The sequence below is a fragment of the Cnephaeus nilssonii genome, assembly GCF_951640355.1.
Source record: "Cnephaeus nilssonii genome assembly, chromosome: 6".
In the NCBI taxonomy this organism is placed as follows: Eukaryota; Metazoa; Chordata; class Mammalia; order Chiroptera; family Vespertilionidae; genus Cnephaeus; species Cnephaeus nilssonii.
Window position 1 is genome coordinate 48881446 of NC_137077.1, and position 27924 is coordinate 48909369.

Sequence of the window (27924 nt, forward strand, 5' to 3'; positions counted from 1 at the left end):
AGGTACCAGGATGGTCTAGAAAGACAAAGGGCACATCCCTTTGACCCTGCACCCCATGAACAGGGTCGTGGCTGGAGGGCCAGGGGCAGGGCCCTCTGAAGTGTGAGTCTGGAGCACTGACCTTCACCCTCTTGCAATGGCGTTTTCCAGGCCATGCGCTCTGATCGCAGAGGCAGCTCACTGATACTTCCCTGGCCTCTGACAGGAGTGCCCTTATGTCCCCACCCGGAGAGGTGAAGGAGAAACAAGCAGACCCGTACAAAAGAAAAATACTGTTTATTCCACACAACTACAGCAAGTGTTTCTCCCTCCCCAGCCCTCACTCCAGCCCTCAGCAGGTTGTGCCCCATGTCGGGGGACAGTCAGAACCTCAGTGTGGGAGCCTGGCCTAGGAGACAGGAGGGGGACCCAGGCATAGGAAGATGACTGGATTGCCAAGGACACAAAAACATCAGGGACTCTCATTCCAAATTCAAGTGAGTTCCTCAACCTATTTGGCCAAATTCTTTCCCTGGACCCCGCCGGGACAAAACACCATGCTTAGTGCAGGGCCGAAGGCCTCAGCTAATTCACCAGGCCATAGAAAGTTTTGGTCTTTCTTTCATTTAAAACAAAAACAAACGAAACCACAAGCAAACAGCAAAACATGTTCTGCCCTTTCTCCTGCCTTTCCATGGCGAAGGAGCCATTGAGCTCTGGCTTTAAGTCCAGAAAGGTGCTTTCAAGACAAATTTATATCAACTCCTTTAGAGTCTGATGCTACTACCAAAAACAAAAACAAAACAGATGCTTCCCAGGGTGGGGGGATGGAGGCGGTGGGGGGGGGGGCGGTGGGGGGGGCGCGCTACAGTGGGGAAGCAGGAGAGATGGCAGGCCGGTAAGCTCTGCTTTGGGCATATTTCAGGGACACCCCACGCCCTCCTGCCTAGGGAATTCAGCCTGCAAATATTCCGACCCTGGTATAGTTCCTCAGAAAGACCTACCCATGCTTCCTATAGAGGAGAAAACGGTTCAGCTCTACCTCAGCCTCTGGAAGACGGATTTAGACGAGGGAGGAGCTGAGAAAGCAAGGCCAGGCCTAATTTGGACCAGCAGCAGCTCATTATCTTTTTCCTGCCCTGACACCAGACAGATGGTGTCCTGCAGAGCCACTGCCATGGGCACAGCCTGGATTATGTGCGACTCCCAGGGTACCCACCATGACCCACCTGGGAGAAAGCATATCTGAACGCGAGTGTTTGAGGGTGAAAACCTGTCTCTCTAATTCAGAGATGTCCAGCCGGCGTGCCTCAAAACATTTCAAACAGGCACTACCTGACTGTTTGGTCAAGGGCACTGACCTCTCTTCCCTTAGATTGTCAAATTCAAAAACGACAACAGGCAACACAGCACAACAGCCATTGGTGTGACTGAATCAAAAGTATACCTACTTTTTTGTCAGATTGGCAAAAAATATATTTTTGGGTGTGCTGCAGAATTATAGTAATCCATTTATGTGTGCCATGAGATGAAAAAGGTTGAAAACTGCCGCTCTAATTTATTGAAGTGTAAATCGCTGAATCCTTAAACTCCAGGACTTTAACTTGTACTGAAAACTTGTGTACGATACTCCTCCCTTCTTCTCACTGAGACAGGTGGATCACCCTGACCTTGAGTGTGGAGCCTCCCCCTGGAGACATTTTTTCTTGGGAAACTGGGGCGGGCAGGCTGCCCACCAGCTTCCTCACTCTGGCAGGTCTGCTGGTCCCAACGCGGTGGGGCAGGAGTGTGCGTGTATGTGTGGCAATTTGACACACAACTGTCTTCCCACTGGCAGGGCTACCAAGAGGGTGGCCCCACTGGCACGGCAGGGCCTGGGAGGGACCAGGTGTGGGCAGGAAAGGAAAAGCATGCTGGTGAAGGCCAGGCTAGGAGGTGGCTGCCAGTGGCCAGCAGAGCTGCAGATGTGTTCTTGCCGGCAGTCACTTCCTCAGGTGTATCCTGTGAGGTGCGGTGGAAGGCAGCTGCTAGAGACCTGGCTTTGTAAGGACAAGAGTAGTGAAGAGAGGGGGTGGCTGACCCCTGTGACTTGTGGCCCTTTAGGGATGCTCTATACAGCAAGGCTGGGCTCATCTCAGCAAACCTCTGAGTGCTCTCTTGACTTCCTGGAGTCACAGGCTGAGTTCCAGGGGTTGGCCAGCCACAGCGAGGCTGGAAAACTCAGGAGCTCGGAGGAGGTGCCAACCCCCAATGTGCCATAGTTACCCTCTCTAGAGGCAAACGCCATCCTGTTCCAGGGATATTCTTGGTTCAGTGGAGTACTGGGGAGATGACTTACACAAACACGGGTCTAAGACTCGGGACAAAATAAGATTTCTCATCCAGTATCCAAGGCTTAAAGCTACAAAGAAACTTGGAGTTAAGTCACCTTCCACAGGAGACTTTTCTGGGCTGGATGTCGGCCTTCCCCCAGGCCTTGCTGTCTGGGTTATTGTTCCATTTGCCCCTTCTGAGACCCGTCTTGGGTTGGGGAAGAATGTGAGGACGAGAGAGTCAGCATTTCTTTCCTCATTTTTCTCCAAAGTGCCTGCTTACTTGGGAAGGGGATTTTCCAGGCTGCACGTTCTCTTAACTGCTTTGGGGGGAGATGGTCATGGGCAGAGATTAGATTAAAATCTGGAAGAATGGCCTTATTTACTAAGTTCCCGACCTGCCACAGGCCTAGGTCAACTCCACAACAGCTAGAGTTCGCTGATGTTTCCTTCCAACATGGATTACAAAAGAAAAGGTTCTGCTTTAGTGCAATTTTCCTCCAGAGGAACCAGGAGGGGGGCGGGGTGGGGGAGAGGAGGTGGCCTATTCTAGCCCCAGGGCTGTGGAATCTCCTGACTCTGAGGTCAAGGCAGACACTGAGTCTGACCTGAGCAGCACCTCACACTTTTCAGAATTGTGTCTCTTGAGTCCTTTCAGGGGGTAGTGTGCCTGCAGGCAAAGGGGTGAAGCTGTGGTTCTACTGGATGAGCTGCCATACCTGCCACACGGACACAGAGGAGCAAAGAAGAGAGGGTGGACAGAGAAGCCACTGGAAACAAGAGCTAATGGCCAGTCTTTAGGGGCTGCTGCAGCCCTGCCCCAACGACGGGGGTTTTCTGGTTCCCAACCAGCATTCACCCTTCAAAAACCACGTTAGCAAAGTGCTTCTTTAAGTGACACCACAAATCCCCTCCCTGGGCATGACCAGCCCGGAGCCTGGCGCGCTCAGAGGGCCCCTCCGCCCTCCCCACGATGTGCAATATGTGGGGGACAGGAGGGAGGCAGCTGGCGGGCATGCACACGGTGGAGTCTTAAGACCCAGGACAAGCACAGCCACATGTACCGGAATGACGGTGCTGTCGCAGCCGTGGCTGCAGCCGGGTGCCGAGGGACAAGTACAAAGTGCTGGGACACCGGGCCGGGGCCGAGCCCTAAGGGATCTGAAAGACGTTCAGCTTGCTGGTGTTCTTGAGCGTCTGGCGCCGATTGCAGAACCAGACCCGCACGACCTCCCGGTCATAATTGAGCTCCTTAGCAATCTCGGTGATTTCCTGGCCAGTGGGTAGTGGATTCTTCTCGAAGTAGGCATTGAGAGCCACGATGGCCTGGGGGGTGAAGGAGGTGCGGCGTTTGCGTTTCTTGGAGGGCTCGCCTCCCACAAACTCCATCAGGTTCTGCTGGCCTTCCTGGTTCCGGAGCTCGGCTTCGTTCAGCCACTTCTCCAGCACCGGCTTCAGCTTCTGGGCACTCTTGGGTGTGATGTCCAGCTTCTCGAACCTGTAGGTGACCCAAGCCCAGGAAGGGACAGTGAGAGTGTCTTACTCCCCACACCTGGGTGTGAGCACTCTGCTCCTCGCCACCCCCACCAAGACCCCGATGGCTTGGTGAAACCCAGACTTCTCAGACTATCCTGTATCCCAGGTCACAACAGAGGGGCCATTCCCATGGCCTCGGTTCAGCAGTGCAGTTATAACAGTGCAGCTGCTACCTGGAAAACCATTCCAGAACTTTCACAACCAAATAAGTGCGGTCCTTTGAGGTGCTATCTTGAGAGGTCTCCACACAGGGCAGTGGACCTCATGAGCACTGTCCTCCTCTAATTACCCTCTCATAGCAGCATCACTAAGTCAGAGCCCGGATGTGGCTGCAGACTTCCCAACACAGCAGTGAGTCTAACAGTCTCTCTAGTCTACATATGGAATTGGAAGGCAGATGAAACCTTTTGGCCATACTGAGCCTCATTCTTATTGGAACCGCTCTACTACCCCTCCTATGATACTGGCACCAGGACCAGCTTAGACGCTGCACACAGAAGCCAGCCACACCACTTTAGGGTCATGCCTTATAAAACGGGGAGATGACAGCATGACGGGGTGATGGTGGGATAGAGTTGAGAGCTAAGACAGAACTGAAGTTCCCACCTTTGTGACTTATTTCATAAGCTGTACTCCTTTCCCTCTAGGATTCCTAATGGATTAGGGTCTTGGGATCCCAGAAAAAGACTATTTGCTTGCCCTAGCTGGTTTGACTCAGTGGATAGAGCGTTGGCCTACAGACTGAAGGGTCCCAGGTTTGATTCCAGTCAAAGGCACATGCCCGGGTAGCAGGCTCGATCCCAAGCAGAGGGTGTGAAGGAGGCAGCCGATCAATGATTCTCTCTCATCATTGATGTTTCTGTCTCTCTCTCCCTCTCCCTTTCTCTCTGAAATCAATATCCTATCCTCCTATCTAATAAAAGAGTAATATGCTAATTAACCATCACTCTGCTACACCCACAAACCACGCCCACCAGCCAATCAGGAGCGAGTATGCAAATTAACCCAACCAAAATGGCTGCAGCCACGGAGAGAGCAGGAGAGCGGCTTGGATTTCCCTGGCGATGGAGGAAGCCAAGCTTTCCACACACCCTGGCCAGCCCAGGCCTCCACTCAAGGCTACAAAGTTTCAATTATAGAAGATAAATAAATCCCAACAAAAATGGTGGCAGCCACAGAGCTGGAGAGAGCAGGAGGCTAGGGTTGCCCCCAGTGATGGAGGAAGTCAAGCTTCTGCAGTCCTTGGCTTCTGCTTAAGGCTACAAAGTTTCAATTATAGAAGATAAATAAATCCCAACAAAAATGGCTGCGGCCACGAAGCAAGCAGGAGGCTTGGCTCTGCTCAAGGCTACAAAGTTTCAATTATAGAAGATAAATAAATCCCAACAGAAATGGCTGCTGCCACGGAGAGAGCAGAAGGCTTGGCTCCGCTCCAGGCTACAAAGTTTCCTTTATTTATCTGGATAAATAAATCCCAGATACCAGGGCCTCCGCTTGGGTCGCCGGGGGGCGTGGCCGGCCTGCAAACCACCACAGGCCCCTCACCCAGGCTGCCCCACGCCCCAAGGGAACCCCCACCCTGATCCGGGACACCCTTCAGGGCAAACCAGCTGGCCCCTACACATGCACCAGGCCTCTATCCTATCTAATAAAAGAGTAATATGCAGATTGACCATCACTCCAACACACAAGATGGCTGTCCCCATGTGGTCAAAGATCCTGCCCCCATGTGGACACAACATGGCCACCACAAGATGGCCAGCAGGGGAGGGCAGTTGGGAGGGACCAGGCCTGCAAGGGAGGGCAGTTGTGGGCGATCAGGTCAGCAGGGGAGGGCAGTTGGGAGGGACCAGGCCTACAAGGGAGGGCAGTTGGGGGTGATCAAGCCTGCAGGGGAGGGCAGTTAGGGATGACCAGGCCGGCAGAGGAGGGAAGCTGGGGGCAAACAGGCTGGCAGGGGAGCAGTTAGACATCAATCAGGCTGGCAGGGAGTGGTTAAGGGGTGATCAGGCTGGCAGGCAGAAGTGGTTAGGGGCAATGAGGAAGGCAGGCAGGCGAGCAGTTGGGAGCCAGCAGTCCTGGATTGTGAGAGGGATGTCTGACTGCTCGTTTAGGCCCGATCCCACCAGGATTGGGTCTAAACGGGCAGTCGGACATCCCTTGAGGGGTCCCAGATTGGAGAGGGTGCAGGCTGGGCTGAGGGACACTCCCCCCCCCCCCCGTGCACGAATTTCGTGCACCGGGCCTCTAGCATATATATATGTACTATTTGCTCAGGATTGGAGGATAAACATCAGAGGACCTGGTGAGTCTTTGGCTACTCCGGGTATTCATATCTTATCCTTAAAGCAGCCTTCCTTATTTGGAAGAAGGCAGAAGCAAGGGAGAATAAAGGGGTCACCAGGTCCTGTGAATACCTGGTGGCACCAGGCACCTGAGCAGGCCCTGACCTTGCCCAGGGAGCCTTACTCACCGGCAGATGGCAGACTGGCTGTAGGCCGGGCCTTCCGTTGCAGTCAGAGCCTGGCCCACCTGGGTCTGTGTGAGGCCCAGAGATAGCCGCCGGATCTTAAAGTTCTTGGCAAACTCCCGGATCTCTTCTAAGTTGATCCCGTCCTCATCCAGACTTGGGGTATGTGGCTCTAGGCCAGAGAAGAGAGCAGGGTGAGTGCAGAGGACAGATAATCATCACTGCTTATCTAGCCCATTGGCCTGGCCTGGTGCAGAGGGGTGAGGACATTTGGCCAAAGGCCCACCTACCCTTAAGACCCTCATTAACTTTGTCCCAAGACAGATAATGGAGGAAAGGGCCTTGGACCAACCTGTCTGGAGGTTGGGGTCTTGTTTCAGTTTGTCCAGCTCTAACTGTTGACCCTCCCCATTCCCCCTATTCCTGGCCCCCGAAGAAAACCTGTTGGCCATCCGCATTCCTCAAATACTAGGTAAGAATCACTGAGAGACAGCCAATGGGGAAACAGCCTCCACTATCATCATGCCTAGAATCCAGCTTCACAGGAATAAGAAAGCCAGTCCCTGGCATCGAGCACCTGCCCTTCCCCCTGGGACTCCAGGAAGTTTATTAAGAGCAGCATTCAGCCCTAGCTGGTTTGGTTCAGTGGCTAGAGCGTCGGCCTGCAAACTGAAGGGTCCTGGGTTCCATTCCAGTCAAGGGCACATGCCTGGGTTATAGTAGGGGGGGTGCAGGAGGCAGCCAATCAATGATTCTCTCTCATCATTGATGTTTCTCTCTCTCTCCTTCTCCCTTTCTCTCTGTAATCAATAAAAAATATATTAAAAAGAAAAAAAAAAAAAGAACAGCATTCAAAGATGTCAGGGGGTCCAAATAAATGCCTCTCCCATTCTCCACAACTTCCTTCAGGAGCCACTTACTGGACACCAACTGGCTGACAGTGGGCGTCTCTGAGCAGGTAATTGGGATGGGAGCAGAGGCCGATGGTTTGGCCGCTGGGGCTGGGCTGGCGATGACCACTGTAGGCGGGGGCACAGCTGGCGTAGGCTGGATGGGCTGCACCTATGAGAAGAGAGCCAACAATCCCCTATTGCCTACCTGCCCAGCTCAGGGAGTCGGCGGCCCTACATGGACCAGAGACAGGGGCAAAAATGGGCATGAAGTCCACACTCCTCCCTGGGCCCCATCAAAAAGCAAGACTAGAAACTACTTATTATCACCCACCCAATGATAACGACCTCCGAAATAAGCACAGCAACATGTTCCACCAAGCTGGGGCCTCATGGCCACCTGTGACACAGGCAGGTCAGAGGCTCAGAAAGGTCAGTACACTTGGTCAAAGCCCCGCAAGTGTCCACCCTGAGAACTGCTCTCAAATCTCTGCCCTCAGAGGAGAAACCTAACCTGATTTTAGAGCCTCCTAGGCCCAAACATCCATTACTAGGGACCAGCAAGTGGCATCTGGGACCTCCCTATGAAAAGAATAAGGTATATCTCTTAACCACTGACATGGAAAAAGCTGAGTCATGGTGCTAAGTGGAAAAAAAAAAAAGCTTCCTGAAAAGTTCAAATTTCTCTAGGATGGGTCCTGTTCCCTGGATTCTACCTCTTGGTAGCTCTGAAGTCCATTGCCTCTTGCTTCTCAGAGCCTTAGCCTTAGTACAGAGTCCTGGTCTCTTGCTAGAACTGTTTAAGCTGCCTCCTAACAGGTGACAAGGACTCAAGTCTCACCACAGTCGTTCTTGGCTCCTCTGGCGACAGAGGACATTTTTCCATGTACATTTAGTTAGCCATTTCCTTGCTAAAAACCCCTCCATGACCCCTCACTAGCTAATAATAGTGATAACATTCGTTTTCAAGTGCTTCCTGTGTTAATTGCCTATGTGTCATCATCTGTCCTCCAATACCCATAACCTTCTGCAGTTGGTCCTCTTATAATCTCCGTTTTACAGATGAGGCTAAGAGGTTATTCACAAAGCTGAGAAGCAGCACACCACACTGGAGGATCATGGGCCCCAACACCTGGGAACTAGTTAGAAAGAGAGGTTCTTGGGCCCCACTCCAGACCTACTGAATAGGAAACTCCGGAGCGGGGCCTGGGAGCTGCATTCCAACAGGCCCTCCAGGGGGTTCTGACACGCACCCAGGTTTGAGAACCCCTGCACACTCTACTCTTGCAGTTTCCTAAAGATAAAATACTCTCATTCAAGCCATCCCTTTGGATTAGTTCAACGTCCCTTCTCTAGGAAGCCTTGTTGAACTCCCCCGTCTGTTGAGCTCCCTTCTTTGGGTCCTCTTATCATGCCCCTATCACCTAGCACAGTCTTTGTCAGGCTGCCTTGTACTTGTCCTAAGGCCATGCTACCTAAGGCTAGGAAGAGCATCGTATTCTTCTCTAGATCTTCAGTACCTGGAATATAGTAGGCACTCAAAAACTGCTCCTCGAATGAACAAATAAGTGAATAATCCAAGTGAGGGGTGGAGGGCTAAAGGGGGAAGAGGGAGGGGATGCAGAACTAACCTCCCAGAGTGTTTCTAGCAGTTTTTTTTTTCTCACCCTGGCGCTGATCAAGGCCTTTTACTTTGACCACCTCCTCCCAGGCCTTCTCAGAAAGGCACTAGCTTCTGAGGGTACATGGACAAGGTTTTGGTGTGTGTGGGTAGGGGTCAGGGGTGGGGAGCGTGGTTTCCCTGAGCAGAGCATATGTGACTCATGTGAGCCTTCTACCTTGGACCTCCCCAAACTTTGGGGAGGTCCCTGCTTTCTCAGGGGCTTCAGAAAATAAACTTGTCCTGCCCATAGTCTACAGAGAGGCCGCTTATGCCAGACAGCACTGCCTGCCCCCATTCCCAACCCCAGCCCTTGTACCTCACTCTTAGCAGGGGACTCAGGCATGCTTGGCTTCCGGACAGCCACAGGTGGAGGCAGGGGGTTGCTGGCCAGGGTTGCAATCACCTGGCCCTGGGCGTTTAACAGCAGCTGGGGGGTCACAGCCTGGACCTGCAGGCTTTGGGCTGGTGCTGGTGTTGCCACGCTAGCTGAGTTCACTACCCACGGAAGTGTTCCAATAACCTGGGAGGAAATAAGGCAGGGACTCTAAGTGTGAGGCCAGTGTCCAGCTCCACCTCCAACCCACATCCCCACACTGGTAGGGGAAGGCATTTAGATGAATCACTCGACCTCTAGGACCTCCGTTTCTTCCTCAATAAAATGAAGGATTCACAGTCTGGGGCTGCTTCCTTTGTTTTATCTCCAGAGCTGTGATGGAGCAGGAATGGGTCTGCACGTGGAGTCAGATGGACCTGGATGTGAATCCCTGCTCTGCCACAGTTTAGCTGTGGCTTAATTTCTCTGAATCTCTGCCTTCTTCCCTGTACTGGTAAAATGAGAATAAAAATCTCTACCTGATAGATCTGTACTCAAAACCAAGTGAGATGATGTATGAGAAAGCACCTAGCACAGACCTGGCCACGAAGTAGCTACTCCATAAAGGAAGTGGGTGTTCACCTCAACTGGAGTGGGTGCCTCCAAGGGCAAGGCAGTGGCTATGCCCCTGCCTGCTCTCAGGATCAGCAGGGAGCCGCCACACAGGAGATATGAACAGCAGTCCGACACCCTGTTTGAGTTTCTGTGACCCGCAGCCCAAGTCCTAGTGCCCCCGCCAGCTTGTCCACAGCCCCCATCCCTCAGCCCTGGCTTTGACCACTTGCCTGTCCCTGAGCATTGGTGAGGATCTGACTGCTGATCCCTGGCATGCTGGGAATGGCGTTGGCAATGACCGGAGTTGTCGTGAGGGAGCCCAGGATCTGGGGCTGTCCCCCGAGGGAAGCAGCACTGATCTGTGGGCGGAGGAAGAGCCTTGCTCAGAGACCAAGGGCGCAGAGGGAAGAGGGCTCAAGGCACTGGGGTGGGGAGGTAGGGACATGAGGCAGATATGAATGTGGGCTACAGGCTCCTGTCTACCAGCTGAATAGTACCCAGGGCTAGGGGTGGCAGGGGGTACACCAGGGAGGGTGGGGTCAAAGCCATGGAAGAGTAACTGGCTAATCTTTCAGGCCAGGCCTGGGAGGGTAGACGTGCCCGATTGGAGTGGCTGATGTGATTCTAGTCACATCGAACAGCTCCACTGCCAAGCCAGGACAGACACTGGCAAGGGGCCGTGAGCCTCTAGCTCCACCTCAGTGACCGCTCACAAGCTTGCAATCCCCAGACATCATCCCACCCTCCAAGGCTGGTCCAGTGGTCCAGGTTCTGGAGAATTTGCCCAGCCCTCTTGGCAGAGGTTGTCTCTGCCCTTGTCTGGGATGGACAGGCTGGCAGCTGCAAGGAGAAGGCTTCCGAGGGAGCCATCTCTGCTGATGTGTTGGAAAAGAGCCGTATTCAGGGGCCTGGTCCTCCTCCTCTTTCCTCCCCCCATCAGTTCCACCCTTGGCCCAAGATTTGATCCATCCCTGATCAGCCCTGGGTGAGGGCAGCAGCAGCTTACGATTCCTGGGCTAAAAGCGAAGCTGGCAGGCTGTAGGGTGATCTGTGGGGGGGTGTCCACTGGCTTGGGGGTGGGGGCGGTAGCGGTGGCAGCCGTGGGCTGCGGTAGAATGGTGGGCGTGTTCTGCAGCAGCGATGGCGGCGGCGGGGTCTGGAACAGCGTCTGGGACTGTGCTGGTGGCCGGGGCTGGACGGGCGAGGCGGCCTGTACCGGTGGGGCAGCTTGTACGGGTGCCGGGAGAGCGGTGTTCAGCACGGCCGCTGCTATGGAGCAAGGCAGAGACAGAGGTGCTCAAACGCCTAGCCGCAGCCCAGAGCAGCTCCAATCCCAAGGGATCTGGCACAAGAACAGAGGGGGCTGGGGCCGCGGGGGAGGGGGGCAGGCAGCTGTGATTCCCTTGATCCGTGCAGGGGGCAGCACACGCCCACATCTCTCATCCCCCCTCCCTTGGGCCTGGAGATGTGTAGGTTCAAAACCAGAAGTTGCATCTTCTTGCAGTCCTTCTCAGGAGGCTGGTCATGGGGTGGCTTCTGGCGTGGGGGGAGAGGGGCAGTCTCAGACAGATGGCTGAAGTAAGAGAGGCCTGCTGGGCCGGATGGTGTCCTGGCCTAGAGTCCCGAGGTGCTGCAGCTCTGTGGCTGGGTGCCTGGGACACCGGATCCAGACTCCAGGGCTGTCGCCCTGGGCGGGCTGCGGGTTCTGAGTCCAACATGGCAAGCGCTCGTGCAGGAATGGTAGTGGTGGGTGGTGGGGGGCCTGGTGCAGTCCTGGGGAGAGCTGCCGTTACCTTGGAGACTGGCTAAAGGTGGCTTGAAAACTCCCCCCGTAGGAGAAGCAGCGGTCAGTCCTGGGAGGGCGGCCACGGTTGCTGTAGGAATTGTCCACACGGCCAGCCCCTGCTGACCAGCCACTTGACCTGCAATACTGATGGGGATAAGAAGAGGTTGAGTAACTGCCCCTGCTGGAACCATAACTCCTGTCAGAACTGTGGCTAAGTTTTCCTGAGTCAAGACCTGCAAAAGCAAACAAGATTTCAAAAAGAAAAGAAAAAATAAAAAAAAATCAACATCGACAGCGCAAACACTGGGTCTCTCTGACCCAGCGGAGCACAAACAAAGCATTCTGAGGGCAGTGGGGGAGAGGCCGCGTGAGGACGGGGAAGAGACCAGCCCTAGCTGGAGGCTCAGCCTCGCGTGGGGTGCCTGCCTTCAGAGAAGCGGCCCAAACCGAGGGCAGGACCTGGCCTGCTCACAGGACAGCCGGGGGTGCACAGGCCTCTTCCACTGGACTGCTGCCCCCCAGCCTCCCCTGGGCCCTTGCCCACAGGACCAACACTTTGTGGCCAGACAGCGGGGGCAAGGGCGGATGGAGCCAAGTGGTCAAGGGCTCACAGAAGCTTCTGAGAAGCTCTGAGGGAGGCTACCCTTGATGGATGCCTCAAAAATCTGTGCATATAGCAAAGGTCACAGGGCGTTCAGCAGGCCTGGAGGATCCTGGAGGCCGCTCGCTGTGCTGGGGCTGCCCCCCGGCTCTAAATGAGGGCTGTGAACAATGCATTAACTCTTCCAGGCAGCCACTGGAGGGCCGGACAGGGTATTCACTCATTTAGTCATTAAACAGAGTGGCCTGTGGCATGAAAGAGTTAATGTAATCTCTACCATCCTAGCTGGACCCAAGGAGACTACCTGGCAAAGGCAGATCTCCTCTTCCCAGTGGGCCTGCTCTGGGGCAGGGGAGAGGCCAGGGGTGCCTAGAAGGGGACTCCCTCTCTCAGGCCACAGCCCCGTCCCTGTCCTGCCTCGTGAGTTTCCAGATCCCATCGCCTCTCCATGGTGGTGGTCCCATGTCTTGCTTCTGCCCACTGCTCTGTGTCCGGCTCCCAGGGGTGGCTCTTACCTGGGGGGCAGCTTGTACAGCCAGTGGCGTCAGGGTCTGCGATGCCTGAGGCTGGCTTGGGGGTTGGCTGAAAGTGGCGACAGCCGGGGCAGGACTCGAAGGGATCCCCGGGAGTGACTTCACTTCATGTGGCATTGAGAGAAAGGACAAAGGGTGAGCCTGGTGTGAGCAGACGGGTCCCTGGACTAGAATGTCCTGTCTGCAGCTTGAAGTGGCAACTCTCAGCCTCACATCCTATTTCTGCATAACCCGAGACCAATCACTGGCTTTCCCTGGCCCAGAAGGCAGCTTCCCAAATGCAACTGGTAGTGAGACCAGGAGGCTGGAGAGCCCTGTGCCAGACCTAGAATGTGGGCCCTCTACTTCCCACATTTAGATGAAGAAAATGCAGGCCTATGCACAGCTAGGTGTCAATCTCTCATTTCCTGGCTCTACAGAACACTGTGACCTCTGACCTAATCAGTAGAGGGGTCTGAAGGGAAGGAACATGTGTCTGGGAGGGAAGGAGCTAGATAGAATCAATGGGAGCAGCTTCCCCTGGCTCATCCAGCAACTGGACCATTGCTCAACCCACCTGCAGGCTACTTTCTGGATGCAGGTGCTGGCTTGGAGAAGGGACAGGTATTCTGAAGTCCTTGAAATGACAGTCCCTGAAAATTGGACATGGCTTTGCCACACTCAGGATCACAATGGCTCTCCAGGCCAGGTAGCTTTTTTTTTTTTGTTTGCTAATCCTCACCAGAGGATATTTTTCCATTGAATTTTAGAGAGAGTGAAAAGAAGGGGGCGAGAGAGAGAGAGAGAAACATCGATGTGAGAGAGACACATCGATTGGTTGTCTCCCACACTCGCTCGGACCAGGGCCAGGGATCGAGCCTGCAACCCAGTCACATGCTCTTGATCAGAATAGAAACTGGGAACCTTCAGTCCAAGGGCCGACGTTCTAGCCACTGAGCAAAACCAGCTAGGGCCAGGCCAGGCCAGGTAGCTTTTCTCTGCCAGTCCCTGAGGTATGAAGTCTAATGAGCAGCTTCAGTGAGTTTCTAAGGGAACTTCCCATGAACCAAAGCTTTTCATCCAGGTTACAGCTTCCTCTTACTACCGATTTGTGAGGTATTGGGAATCCCCACTAAGAATTCACACATTGAGGAAAAGGGTTATTATTTCATATACTAGAGGCCTGGTGCACGGATTCGTGTACTGGTGGGGTCCCTCAGCCTGGCCTGTGCCCTCTTGCAATCTTGGACCCCTCGGGGGAGGTCAGATTGCCGGTTTCGGCCCAATCCCCGTAGGTGGCCTGTGGGGATTGGGCCGAAACCAGCAGTCCGACCTCCCCAGAGGGATGCAGTAGTGCTCGAATCAGTAGGTGGCTGGGGAGGAGCCCGAGCCCGGGCCTGGTGCCATGCCCCTCCCACTCATCCTGGCCCCACTATGCCTGCTGTGGGCTTGCGCCCAGTCCCGATCAGGAGAGGCTCGCACCCACCGCAGTGGCACTTGCCAGCCGTGAGCCTGGAGTCTGGTGCCCGTTGCTTACCTGAGCGGCACTCCCTCTGTGGGAGTGCTCTGACCACCAGGGGAAGCTCCTGCATTGAGCATCTGCCTCCTGGTGGTCAGTGCATATCACAGCAACTGGTCGACCGGTCGCTTAGGCAATTATATATGTAGATGGTGAGACATTAAAAGGAGCCTAGGTATTGGGTGATGGATATTAGACCAGATCAATGGTCTCTTAATACTAGCTGGACATGGATTTACTGAATCAGAATGTCTGAAAGTGGAGGCCAGTACCCTCTTCTCTCTCTTTTTCTTACTTTTAATTTATTTATTTTCTTTTTCAACTATAGTTGGCATTCAATATTGTATTAGTTTCAAATGTATATCATAGTGATTAGATACTTTTATAACCTATAAAGTAATCACCCCTAGAAGTCTAGTACCCCTCTGACATCATATTCAGTTATTGCATTATTATTGACTATATTCCCTATGCTGTACTTTACATCCCGTGACTATTTGCCTAACTGGCAATATGCACTTCTTAATCTCTTTGTTCTTTAAGCTCCCTTGTGATACAGCACACAGCCACAGTGGGCACCATGCAGTCAGAGAACCTCCCATACCCACATCCCCAGCCCATGTCTTAATCTGGAAAGGCTCCGATCTAACTCAGGACTGTCCTGTTCACAGTACATAATGAAGAAATTCAGATTGTTTAAGGAATTAAAGAGACAAGCAAGCAGCAACAAAAGCCTTATAAAATACTAAGTGGGGGAAAAAATACTAAGTGAAAACACTTAGTATTTCACTTCACCGCAGAGGGGAGATGCATTTCCAACTACTGGGGGGAAAAAATCAGAGAAGAGAAAATTTTAAAACATTTTTCTTGACAAATATAATGAATGATAAAAAGGAAAGTGAAAATAGGAATATGATAAACATGAGTGATAAAGCTTACCATCCAAAGAAATGAGATATTCATTTTATTAGAATATATTTCCAAAGTAGGATCAAGAGGTCCAAGAGTGGGCACATATTTAGGCTTTTGTCACTGCCTGCCAGACTGCTTTTCAGAAAGACTGAACCAATTCACAGAAACATCAACCATGTACCTTTTCTCCACAGCATCACCAGGTTAGCTTTTATCACTGTTGAGTATTCTGGCTTAACAGGCATGTAGTACCTTATACCCAGTTACGTTTTCTCTCATTGATAGCAAGAGTTTGCGTTTTTTTCATGTGATAACTTCTCCCTATATAAACAATTGATTTCTCTTCCAAAAGAATTTGGGTGGACTATACCTCAAAGAAAAAAAAATTCCAAAGACCAGTACAAAGATATTCCAAACAGCACTGGTTATGTTAATAAAAAAACAGATAGTTTGGCAATAGTCAAAACCAGAACAGGTTTGTGAATCTATGTCAATAAAGGAAAAAGGTATCTGAAATAATATAGTGGTCAGAGCTATGCTACATAGTCTACCCTCAGTGGTCACAACTATAAAACTATGTATGTGTGACAAGGACTGGGCAGTAATTTAGACTGCCATAAATCACTAGATTTTTTCCCACCCTGAAAAAGTTTCCTATTCCTTTGTTTTTGTTTAATATATTTTTATTGATTTCAGAGGGAGAGAGAGATAGAAACATCAATGATGAGAGAGAATCAATGATTGGCTGCCCCCTAACACCCCACACTGGGCATATGCCCTGACTGGGAATCGAACTGTGACCTCCTGGCTCATAGGTCGATGCCCAAGCACCGAGCCACGCCAGCCAGTACTTTGAGCAGATTAAGACACCAGAATAAATGAGGTATGGAATATCATTAAAAGGATAAAGAGGGAAATCAGGGCACTGTGGATAAACCTGGGAAACCTCCCAAATTTTCTGAAAAGGGGCTCCATCCCCACAATGGAAAGGGATGGGAAGGGTGGCTGAGGCAACGAATCCTTGTCTTCCCTGCCTGCTCTCCAGGGCATGGGTCCATGCGAACACGGGTAATGCCCCATCCTGGGCTCAACACGGAGCAGAGCATTTCCAGGCAAGGGGGAAATGGTCATGTCTCTTGTCATTTCTTTATTCAAAAGCAGGGGAGTCCCAAGTGAGTCTGCACTCTAATTTGCAGGTAGAGCACAGGATGCGAGGTCTTGCAGTTTCCTTGTTAAGGGGTTGCTGTTTCCCGAAGCCTGTCTGTTCTCATTTGCTGTCTTCTTGGCTCCCCCTCTTAGCCTACACCCACCAGCCCAGATCTCCAATCTAGGGAAGGAAAGATACGCAGAAGACAAGGGGAGATGAGTCCTGGTGTTCTGGGGGAAACTGGCAAGGGAGGCCTCAGGCTTCCTGCAACAGGAGATGTCTGTTCTGTAAGGTGCTAATGAGGAAAGCCAATGAAATGGTGCCCTGTGGTCAGAGAGCAGTGCCCGGTACCAGACCCAGCCTCTAGTACAGCTCTACTGCAGGTAATTAGGGGAGATAGAGTGGGTGGATCAGCCACATCCATTTCCATGGGGAAGAATCAAGCTCATGCCCTCCAGTCATCTTTGGAGGACAGCAGAAATAAGTCCACCAGGCCTGACTCACACCAGCCCAGCTGGGAGTAAGGAGCTGGCATTCTTCAAGGTCCTACCTAACCTACATCCTTAGTCCAAGGTGGGTAAGATGCCCTCCCATCCCAGCTCCTGGGACCTCCCAGCTTCCCCACAGCAGGTACTGAGTTGGAAGGGCTGGCGGGATCCTCAAGGTCTAGTCCTCTCTGCACTGGGGCTGAGGGTCTGGTTTAGAACTAGGAGCCCCCTCTGAGGTTTATACACGCCCTTCAGGCGAGCCCTCACTCTCCACTCACTCTGCGCCCACCTCACCCTGATTCCTCCCAGTTTAGGTCTGGAAATGACTGAAACCAGAACCAAAGCTCCAGGGACAAGGAGTGCAGCCCTGGAAGCTGACCAGAAGTACAGGCCATGGCCAGAGGCTGTCCAGTGGGCAGGAAGACGACAAGACCCTAAAGCCACCTAGGCCCCGAGGACCTGTGCTGGCTCCCCGGGGAATCACAGAGAGGGACCAGGGTGGAGCAATGCCAGACGGGAGCAATGGCCTCGTACCAGTTGCCTCAGCAGAAGAGTCTGGGTTGTCTGGCCCAGCTTCGCCAGCAGGTTCACTGGCTTCAGCAGGACCTCCACTCTGGCAGCCCCCGGCGGCCACACCCTCCAGTCCTTTGTCCTCCTCCTCAGCAGGGACCTGGGCGTCCACTCCAACTTCCAGCACGCGGATGGTCTCATGGCCTGACATCACGATGACCTGCAAACAGAGGACAGGGAACACTGTGGGGGAGGGGCCGATACAGACCCCCCCCCGCCTGGTGACCAGAGCTCTAGGCATGATTTCGGGGGAGAGGAAAGGGTAGACCTCCAGTCCCGAGCACTGTGTGCTCTGTGAGAACTCCAGAGCCTGGGGCAGGCTGCAGCTCCCTGGCTCCAGAGGAGTGAGCTAGGAGAAAGGCCCTGGGGAGAGGACAGGGGGCAGGGCCTGACACAGCTGGAAAAAGCCCCACGGAGCCAAACCACTGGAGCATATTGCTATTTGGTCCCTTTCTTGGAGTCAGTTCAGGGCGGGTAAAAGTCTATTCCACAGCCTTGCAAGGATGTTCTCTTGGCTGCCGGGATATTGGTGCGTGGCTATGAGGGCCCCTGACACAGCATCCACAGCGTAAGCTGGGCCAAGAAGCAAATCCCGCTTCACGTCCCTTGAAACCTTCAGAGATGAGGCCGTGGAACAAATGCTCCACAATGCTGAGTAAGTTTTTCAGCTCGTGATTCCTTTATTTCCAAAACTCTGGGGTAAAGGCCAAGATTTTCCTACAAGCTAACTTCCTGCATCCTGAGGACGGAGCCTCTCCCCACCCCCCGGGCCTGGAGCTTGTGCCCTGTGGCTACAGCTGTGCCATCTGCTGTCGGCCTGCTCTGACCTTGAAGGGAGCCTCCATGTCCCAGCAACGCGGAGGCGCCTGGGCCTCCTCAGAACATGACCTTCTTCTCCTGCTCAAACAACCAGCACTCAGCTCTCTAACTCCAGCACGAAAATGCTTCCAACGGGGCCATTCAAAAATCAGGGACACTGTACATTGAAAAGCTCTGTGCCCAGCCTCCCCTACATTGGGCCTATGCCTGAAGCTACTCCCACGACACACTCCTTAGGCCTGAACACTAGATCCAGCCAGAGATTCTGCTGGAAAAAGTGACGGTGTGACCCATCACGGGAGCTGGAGGAAATGAACCCCCAAAGCAGTTGCCTTTCTGACTCAAACTTGACCTATGAGGGACTTCAATTACATTTTAAGAGTTGTCCATCTTTTTTCTCCTTTTAAGTGCCCTGGCCGGTGTGGCTCAGGTGGTTGAGCATTTTCCCATGCACTGAAAGGTCACCGGTCTGGTTCCTGGTCAGGGCACATGCCCAGGTTGTGGGTTTGATCTCCGGTTGGGGTGCATGCGGGAGGCAACTGATCCAGTTTCTCTCTCAGATCGATGTGTGTTTTTTTTTCTCTCTCTCTCACTCTCCCTTTCTTTCTCTCTCTAAAGATTACATAAGTAATAAATGGTGATTGTAGAAAAATTAGAAAAAAATATATAAGAAAAAATATTAAAACCAAAAGCAAACAAAAGAAAAAAAACACAGGAAAAGAAACAAGAGCAAATTATCCAATGTCCAAATATTTCCCCATGTAAGAGCCTAACTAATAAAAGAGCAATATGCAAATTGACCGTCACTCCAACACACAAGATGGCCACCCCCATGTGGTCAAAGATGGCTACCACAAGATGGCCAGCAGTGGAGGGCAGTTGTGGGCGATCAGGCCAGTAGGAGAGGGCAGTTAGGGGGGAACCAGGCCTGTAGGGGAGGGCAGTTGGGGGGGACCAGGCCTGCAGGGGAGGGCAGTTAGGGGTGACTGGGCCAGCAGGGGAGGGCAGTAGAGGGGGACCAGGCCTCTAGGGGAGGCCAGTTGGGGGGGGGCCAGGCCTGCAGGGGAGGGCAGTTGTGGGGGACCAGGCCAGCAAGGGAGGGCAGTTGTGGGGACCAGGCCTGCAGGGGAGGGCAGTTATGGGGGACCAGGCCTGCAGGGGAGGACAGTTTGGGGGGACCAGGCCTACAGGGGAGGGCTATTGGGGGGGACCAGGCCTGCAAGGGAGGGCAGTTGGGGGTGACCGGGCCTGCAGGGGAGGGCAGTTAGGGGTGACTGGGCCAGCAGGGGAGGGCAGTAGAGGGGGACCAGGCCTGCAGGGGAGGCCAGTTGGGGGGGGCCAGGCCTGCAGGGGAGGGCAGTTGGGGGGGACTAGGCCTGCAGGGGAGAGCAGTTGGGGGGGACCAGGCCTGCAGGGGAGGGCAGTTAGGGGTGACCGGGCCAGCAGGGGAGGGCAGTTGGGGGGGACCAGGCCTGTAGGGGAGGGTAGTTGGTGGGGACCAGGCTGGCAGGCAGAAGCAGTTAGGGGCAATCAGGCAGGCAGGCAGGCGAGCGGTTGGGAGTCAGCAGTCCTGGATTGTGAATGGGATGTCTGACTGCCCGTTTAGGCCCGATCCCACCAGGATCGGGCCTAAACAGGCAGTCGAACATCCCTCGAGGGATCCCAGATTGGAGAGGGTGTAGGCTGGCTGAGGGACACCTCCGTCCCACCCCCTCCCCACCCGTGCACGAATTTTGTGCACCGGGCCTCTAATTATACATATGTGTACATTTTAATTTCACTTTTTAAGATCACACCTTAGCCTGGCTGGTGTGGCTCAGTGGTTGAGCATCAACTCATGAACCAGGAGGTCGGGGTTCAATTCCTGGTCAGAGCACATGCCTGGATTGTGGGCTTGATCTCCAGTAGGGGACGTGTAAGGGGCAGCCGATCAATGATTCACTCTCATCATTGATGTTTCTCTCCCTCCCCCTTCCTCTCTCTGAAATCAATAAAAAATATCTATAAAAAAAAAACCTGTAGCCGAAACTGGTTTGGCTCAGTGGATAGAGCGTCGGCCTGCGGACTCAAGGGTCCCAGGTTCGATTCCGGTCAAGGGCATGTACCTTGGTTTCGGGCACATCCCCAGTAGGGGGTGTGCAAGAGGCAGCTGATCAATGTTTCTCTCTCATCGATGTTTCTAACTCTCTATCCCTCTCTCTTCCTCTCTGTAAAAAATCAATAAAATATATTTTTAAAAAAACAAAAACCCTGTAGCCAGTTTGGCTCAGTGGATAGAACATTGGCCTGTGGACTGAAGGTCCTAGGTTCAATTCTGGGTTTTGGGCTCAATCCCCAGGGTGTGTGTGCAAGAGGCAGCCGATCAGTGATTCTCTCTCATCATTGATGTTTCTATCTCTCTCTCCCTCTTCCTTCCTCTCTGAAATTAATAAAAATATATTTTAAAATAATAATAAAGTCACAGCTTACATTCCCAAATCAAGCCCCTGAGAAATCCTAGCTGGTAACTAAACCTGGTCAGGTGAACTGACCATGAGCTTTGGTAAGAAACAGACAATGAGGGGCTCTATCGGGTCTTCCTACTTTCCCACACCCCTTGATCCATCACCCTCACTCCCCCACCTCTTTCTGCCCCAGAAGATACCTGCTCATTGACGGTGAGAGATGACTCTGGGCCAGCTCCTGGGTCCATGGTCCCTTGTCAGGGTGGGCGGGGACCAGCCCACACCTAGCACATCCTGTGGGGTGAGATGGTATGGGAAAAGCAAAGGCTGATATGACACAGTAGTACGATTTCCATACCATTGCAAAAAGTCCTAAGTAGAATGGTAGGAAAAGAGAGAAGCTAAGTTCTCTCAAGTATTTGTAGACAGAAAGTATTCTAAGGACTTTAAAACTAAAGTGTCTTGCTTCCTACAGCTTCCCCGGAGAACCTACACTCAGGGGAGGTGGGAAAGAAGAACAGGGTGACAAGAGAAGGGCCAGATATTGTCCCCCATCCAATGGGAGAAAGAAGACTCAGCGGAACCCAAAGTAACTCTGACCCGACACTCAGAACCTCAGACCTGGATAGGGAGCACTTTGGGTGTCAGAGTGCTTCTCAGGGGAGGAGTCTGAGCAGACCTCCTGGAAGAGATGGTAAAGACAGGAATACATTAAAACATTAGTCTCGCCTGGCCAGTGTGGCTCAGTGGATTGAGCATTGTCCCATGCATCAAGAGATCACCGGTTCGAATCCCGCTCAGGGCACATTCCAGGGTGGCAGGCTGGAGGCAGTAGGGGGCATGCAGGAGGCAGCCAATTGATGTTTCTCTCTCTCCCTTTACCTTCCTCTCTAAAAAATCAATAAAAACATGTTTAAAACAAAACAAACAAATAAAAACATTAATCTCAAACTTTAATGTACACGATCAGCACTGGAGCACTTATTAAAAAAAGCACAGGCCTGGATTCACCCAGAATAAACATCCCCAGAGAGCCTGAACCAGCAGGGGGGCCCCACAGAATCAGCTCTCAGGTGATCTCGTGGCCGTGGCCCAAGGTCTGGCCTCTCCCACTGGAGGCAGGACAGCATCCCAGACGCAGAGCAGCCTGCCAAACGCAGGGAGGAGTGGGAGAAGCCCTGGTAAGAACAGGCTGTCTGGCTGGAGCCACAAACCACACAGTCATAAGAAATAAAGGTAATAGAGGGGACAAATAGGTTTGGACACTTTTATAGAAAAGAAGGCAATTAACATTTATTTTGAGTGCCTACTGTGCTAATAAGCATTTTATGTAACTAATTCATGTATTACTCATGCCAGTTGGGGGCTGGGGACATTATTATCACCATATAGATGAGGAAACTAAGCTCAGAGAAGTGTTCTGGATTCCTCACCTTTCCCTTCATCCTCCTCTTTCATCTCTGCATCATTTGTTTTACTTTTTTGTGCTTTTATTGAATGAGATAAAATCCATCTATAATAATGAAAGTGTAATATGCTAATTAGACTGGACGGCCGAACGACCTTCCGGACGAAGCCGGGGCTGCGAGGGCTGAGCCCCTGGCACGAATTTCATACATCAGGCCTCTAGTATAACCTAAAATTCACCATTTTTTAAATGGTGAATGGTCATCAATTTAGGCACTGTTATATAAACCAAATTTTAAAATGGAAATTTAGTATTTTGAATAAATTTGCCAAGAAAACAACATTTAAATAAATATTTACCATTTAAAATAATGATAAAAAATAATTTGGGCAATTCTGGTTAAAGCTGGGAGGGAGCCAGGGCCCACCCAGAGCCTGCTCCTTTGCTTTCTTTCTCCAGTGAGTTGCGTTTGAAAACACCTGAAGCAAATCTGGCAAGGCACCTTGCTTGGCTAACAGATGGCTCACTTATTCCTGGCTTTCCTGTGCTAATGCCTAGAAACGCCTGGAACCTCAGGGGGAAGGAACTGCAGGTGCTGAGGCATTTGCCTACGAAGGAAAACTCCAGGGCCATCAGGACTTCCAGTGGAGGGGACTGAAAGGAATTTTCTTTTAGGAACTGCTTTAGGCGTAGGGCAACATTCCAAACACCCAGAGGAGCATTGGGAAATCTCAAACAAATCAGAACCCCCTAAAACAGCCCAAGATCATTTTAGAAAAAATCCTGAAGTGCTTTGTCCTTCATTTATTTAACAGATATTTCAGTGGCTACTGTGTGCTGGGTGTTGGGGATACAATAGGGGGAAAATTCCCTAGCTCTGTCAAGAAGCCTACAGTCTAGCGCAGTGATGGCGAACCTATGACACGCGTGTCAGCACGGACACGCGTAGCCATTTCTGATGACACGCGGCCGCTGAGGCGGCCACATGCCGAGGATGAAACACTTGCTGCTCCTGAGGATGAAACATTTGCGAAATAATGTTTTTTCCTCAAAGTGACACACTACCCGAGTTAGGCTCAGTTTTTTTGGCAAAGTTTGACACACCAAGCTCAAAAGGTTGCCCATCACTGGTCCAGCGGCTCTCCCTCCCCAGAGCTCAGCAGCGCCTTTTTCCTTCCCCTCTACTTCCCCTACCCTACCACCCAAGGTCCTGGGCCTTGCTCTCTCCTAAGCTCCAAGGGCCTTTCTTTTGCCTCTATCACTTATTTTCTGAGCCCATTCCTTCTACAGCTCACTTCTACTTCTGTGACTTTCAAAATAAACTTTCTCTTATTACAAAAAGAAGAAAAAGGATGAGGATAAGGATGAGAGGAGGAGGAGGAAGAGGAGGAGAGGTTGCCCCTGCCTGCAGTCTATATGGGAGTAAAGGATATAAAAAGCATGTTTTCAGTGTCAAGGCAGATGAATACAGAGCGGTAGAGGACGCACAGAAGGGATGCCCAATAAAGTTTGTGTGGTCCTCTGTTCTAGAGTGGCATGTGTTTCAGATATGAAATTTTATGTATGAAGAATCTTGTGCCATGTAGAGGAAAATGGAACTTAATTCAGACTCATTTCTGTGGTTTTACTCACTCCCTTAACACTTAACGTGGTTGAGGTCTTCCAGGTGTAAAACACATTCTCATTATCCAGTCATTTTGGGGAGTGGGGGTACTCTGCATGAAATTAGTTGAGTCCAAAGAATGGCTGCTTGAGCTGAAATTCGTTTTAGCAGTATTCCACTGGTAGAAAGTCACATTTTTTATGGGAAATTACCTTTCACATTTTATATGTAATTCTCACAGGCTAGGCTGTTTGTAGACATCAATATTTTCAGCTCTACACCACTCTTAAATTGTTCAGCCACTTACCTTCTGCAGAGCTGCCATTCAAATAGACCATGAGGACAGGAAGCGAGAGATAGGTATAGACTGGTAGCTGGGGCTGAGTCGAATGGGGCAGATAACCCACTCTTCCCCTCTTCCCCAGTCTGACAACCAACCAAGTCTAAATCTTGTTGGCCCTCACCTGGAAACTTTAGACTCATATGTCCAGTGGCCTACTGTTTGCTCATATCATCTCATACTCAACAAGTTCAAAACCAAACTCCTAATTTCCACCCCAAATCCGCTCCACCTGCATGCTGCGTTTCCCATCTCAGCAAATGGCAGCTTTATCCTTCCAGATGCTCAGGCCAGAAACCTTGCCATCATCCTTGCCTTCTCTCTTATCGCATGCTTATTCCTTCAGCAAATCCTGCTAGCTCTTCCTTCCAATATGCCCAGAATCCCCCCATTTCTTATCACTACTACCCTGGTCTACACAGCTTTGGTACCTAGTGTGAAGCAACACCACACGCCCTTCTGCACACAAGTATTCCTTGTCCTGTTCTTAAGTCTCCAGACGCCAGGCAGGCGCCACCTCTTTCAAGTTGTCATTGCCTGATGGACTGCTGTATGTCCTCCTACCCTTCTCCATTTCTGGCCCAAGGACACAGACTTCCCTTCCCACCTGTTGAAGAATAATAATCACTGACAGTTTAAACAAATCTATATATATAAAAGACTAAGCGACCATCCATCCGTCCGATGGGCCAGTAGGTATGACGCGCACCGACCACCAGGGGACAGACGCTCAACGCAGGAGCTGCTGAGCTGCGGGGGGCCGGGTGCTGTGCAATTCCACCAGGCCGCAGGACCCCACCTCCGGAGGGACCCCGCTCATTCCACAGATGCCTTTCGAGCCTCAATGCCGCCCCATGTACGGCCGGCCATTGGCTCCAGGGCATGTTCGGCCATCTTGCCCAGTCCTGCCCTGCTGGCCACCTTCTAATTAATTTCTTTTCAATGTGCATGGATTGGTGCACCGGGTCACTGATACACACACACACACACACACACACACACACACACACACACACACATATATATATATAGTTGGTAATAAATCACTGATAGTTTATTGGGACACAGAAAGCTCTCAGTTCTGCTCCAGACCCTCCCCCTCAGGCCCTGGATCCATAGGCAGAGATAATGGCTTGCCAAGCTGTTGATAGACTGGGTAGGCCCACACATGGGCCAGAAAGAGAAAGGGGAAAAGATAAGGAGGTAGTGAACAACTTTATTTCCCTGCATTGAGCATACCATTTGTAATCTTAGACCTACACAGTCAAACAGTAAAGACTAGTTTTATAAGGACAAATTTAGGTTTAGTTTATCCTTCTGCCCCCTTTCCCTTGGGCCCAAACTTGATTCACCCCAGGCAAAGTGAAGGGAGGGGGCAAATAAAATGTGAAAAATAAAACGTAGGTCTGTTGCCCCACTAGATTGTAAGCTCCAAGAAGGCATGTCCACTTATCACCATATCCCAGTGCCTAGTATAATACCTTGTACATATGGGAGCTAATGAATATAAAATAATTAAGACATTATAAATTTAGGAAATATATTAAAATATAAATTAAGAAATAAAATCAGCCCGGCCGGCATGGCTCAGTGGTTGAGTGTTGACCTATGAACCAGGAGGTCATGGTTTGATTCCCAGTCAGGGCATGTGCCTGGGTTGTGGGCTTGACTCCCGGTGGGGGGCATGCAGGAGGCAGCCGATCAATGGTTCTCTCTCATCACTGATATTTCTAATCTCTTTCTCTCTCTCCCTTCCTCTCTAAAATAACTAAAAAAATATTTTTAAAAAGAAATCAAATCACATCACTTAGCCTCCTCATATTTCCTCCTTCCCTCCTCAAAACACATGTCCTATTTCATATTTTGCCCCCATTCCCAGTACTAGGGAATTACTATTATGACTTTATAGTGAGTAAATCTTGGGGAGGGGAATATGATCTAATCCTGTGCTCCTTACCCTCAGAGAAGCAAAATTTTTCTGACTTTTTCTTAATTGCCGGGTAGTACCTCACATCACATAATATTATCTTGTTTGTTTTCATGTTTATGATCTGCCTGTCCCCCCCAAACTGGAATGAAAACTCCACGACAGAGGGAGTTCTCTCTCTATTGTTCAGCGTGTGGCACATAGTAGGTATTTTTGTTGAACCAGTGAACAAATGAATGACGTTCTACCGCTGATATGCAAAGAAGTACCTGGTCACAGAAATATCACCCTGAGCACCAGTACTTCAACCAAAATGGAATCCTACATGGACTTGTTCCTCAGAAGGCCCTGCTTGCCAATATTGGCTACCTTAGACTACCAAGACAAGTGGAGGGGCAGATGTCCATGAACAATGGAAGGCCAGCCCCCTGCTTTCGGAACAAGGACTCAGAAAGAGCAGATAAGGCTAGAATCTCTGCCAAGAACTTCTTTCATCCGCCGGGGCAGGCTCCTGCCTGCGTCCGATTCCCCCTACCCAGCAGCTGAGGCTCTTCTGAGGCTTTAAGCTCCCGGTCACAGCTGAGCGAGGCATCCCCACGCTCAAGTGGAGGTGACCAGGCACCTTGAGGCTCCCTTGGCCCTGCCAGGTGAGAATGCCCAGGGAACACAGATTGGGCCCATTATTATGACGATTTATTAATAATAATATTATTATTAAATATGTATGAAGTACCCACTCACTCCCCCACCCTTCCAGCCACGCCGCCAGCTCCCTAACCCTGAGTGCCACCGGTCCTCCCAGGTCGTCCTGGCCGCCTCGGCAGACCTTAACCGCCGGGAACCCCGGCGTGCGGGTGCTCCCGGGGGGCGAGGACCCGTCCTGGTCGCCCCAGGGTCTGGGTATAGGTCGTCCTATGTGGTCTGTACCCAACCTGGGCTCTAGGGGCAGAAACCGGGAGGGGCCAGGTGCAAGCTCCCTGCGAGGTCCACCTGGCGGCTGCCCCCGCCCCTCCCCGGGTCCCCGGGTCCCCGGGTCCCCGGGTCCCCGCCGGCCCGCGGACCAGCGAGGGCGACACCCCGGGCTCTCCGGCCCCGGGCGGCGGCCGCGCGCGGTCCCACTCCCAGAGCTCCCGCCGCCCGGCCCAGCATCCCGGCGCCCCGGCCCCGCGGCATTTTTTCTCTTTATCATAAATATATAAATTATGCTAATTACGGGCATTGCATATTAACCAAACCCGAAACCTCCCCTGCCCGGCCCCCTCCCCCTCCGTGCAAACCCCTCCCCGCCCCGGGCCCCGCTACTTACCGGAGCCCGAGCCCGAGCCGCCTTCGCCCTGGGTGCCCGGCGGCCACCGATTAGGGATTCATCTCACAGCCCGGGCCGGGGGGCCGGAGGCCGGGGCCGGGGCCGGGGCGGCCGCCGCCGGTAGACAAAGAAGCCAGTGCGGCTTGGCTGGGCTCGGCCCGGCCCGGGAACCGTTCGGGACCCGCCGCCGCCCCCGGACCCCCAGCCCGAGACGGGCAGAGCCCAAGGGGACTCCGCGGGCTGCGCTGGGCGGAGGCGGGACGGCCGGGGAGCGGGGCGGGAAGCTGGGGTGGGGTGGGGGCGCCCAGGTATATATATTTTTCTTTTCCCCTTTCCACGGCCCCCCCCTTTTCCCTCCTCCCCTTTTTTCCCTCCTTCAGCTACTTGGATTTTTTTAGCTACTGCGTCATGAGCATAATTTATGCAAAGAGCTTTGCGGCGTGCTGCACCGCGCTCGCCGGCCGCCGGGGGCGGGCGCAGGAGGGAGGGGGTCGGGAGCCGGGAACCAGGGGTGGGGGCGGGGCCGGGAGCCTCCGCCGCGAGCCAGGCCGGGAGGCCCCCGAGGCTCGCTCCCGGGCCGGGCGTGGAGGATCGGGGCGGCGGGTCACGCAGCCCCCCCAGGGTACCGCGGAGGGGGTTTCATTTTGGAAGGTGCGAGAGTGGAGCGGGAGCCCGGGAGTCCGGGCTGGGACCCTGAGCCGCAGTCCCTGAAGCCTGGGATGGGGCGGTCCCGGCGGTGGCGCCCAGCACCCGCCTTTCCCCCC

At 52.5% G+C, this 27924-nt stretch overlaps 1 protein-coding gene across 3 annotated transcripts; it reads right to left on the reverse strand.

Annotated features, from left to right (window-relative positions):
- Positions 1-257: 257 nt before the first annotated feature.
- Positions 258-27924, reverse strand: POU6F1 (POU class 6 homeobox 1). 3 transcript variants are annotated; one of them, XM_079774335.1, is made up of 12 exons: positions 27161-27924; positions 21306-21466; positions 20777-20870; positions 17278-17473; positions 12681-12802; positions 11572-11797; positions 10785-11047; positions 10009-10137; positions 9167-9370; positions 7218-7359; positions 6301-6469; positions 258-3789 (listed from the first exon to the last, which is right to left on the reverse strand). In XM_079774335.1, the coding sequence occupies exons 3-12, from the start codon at positions 20822-20824 to the stop codon at positions 3444-3446; spliced, it is 1845 nt and encodes a 614-aa protein (XP_079630461.1). In that variant the 5' UTR covers positions 20825-20870; positions 21306-21466; positions 27161-27924; the 3' UTR covers positions 258-3443. The 3 variants fall into 3 exon arrangements, with proteins under 3 accessions (XP_079630461.1, XP_079630459.1, XP_079630460.1); XM_079774333.1 differs by lacking the exon at positions 21306-21466; XM_079774334.1 differs by lacking the exon at positions 27161-27924 and having other exon boundaries at positions 21306-27078.

Excerpts from the sequence above, each read along its gene's own strand:
- POU6F1 (XM_079774333.1), bottom strand. The coding sequence starts at position 20,824 with ATGGACCCAGGAGCTGGCCCAGAGTCATCTCTCACCGTCAATGAGCAG. Across the intron at positions 9,371-10,008 it reads TCACCAATGCTCAGGGACAG|GTTATTGGAACACTTCCGTG; the intron begins GCAAGTGGTCAA and ends ATTTCCTCCCAG. Across the intron at positions 6,470-7,217 it reads TGTCAGCCAGTTGGTGTCCA|AGCCACATACCCCAAGTCTG; the intron begins GTAAGTGGCTCC and ends TCTCTGGCCTAG.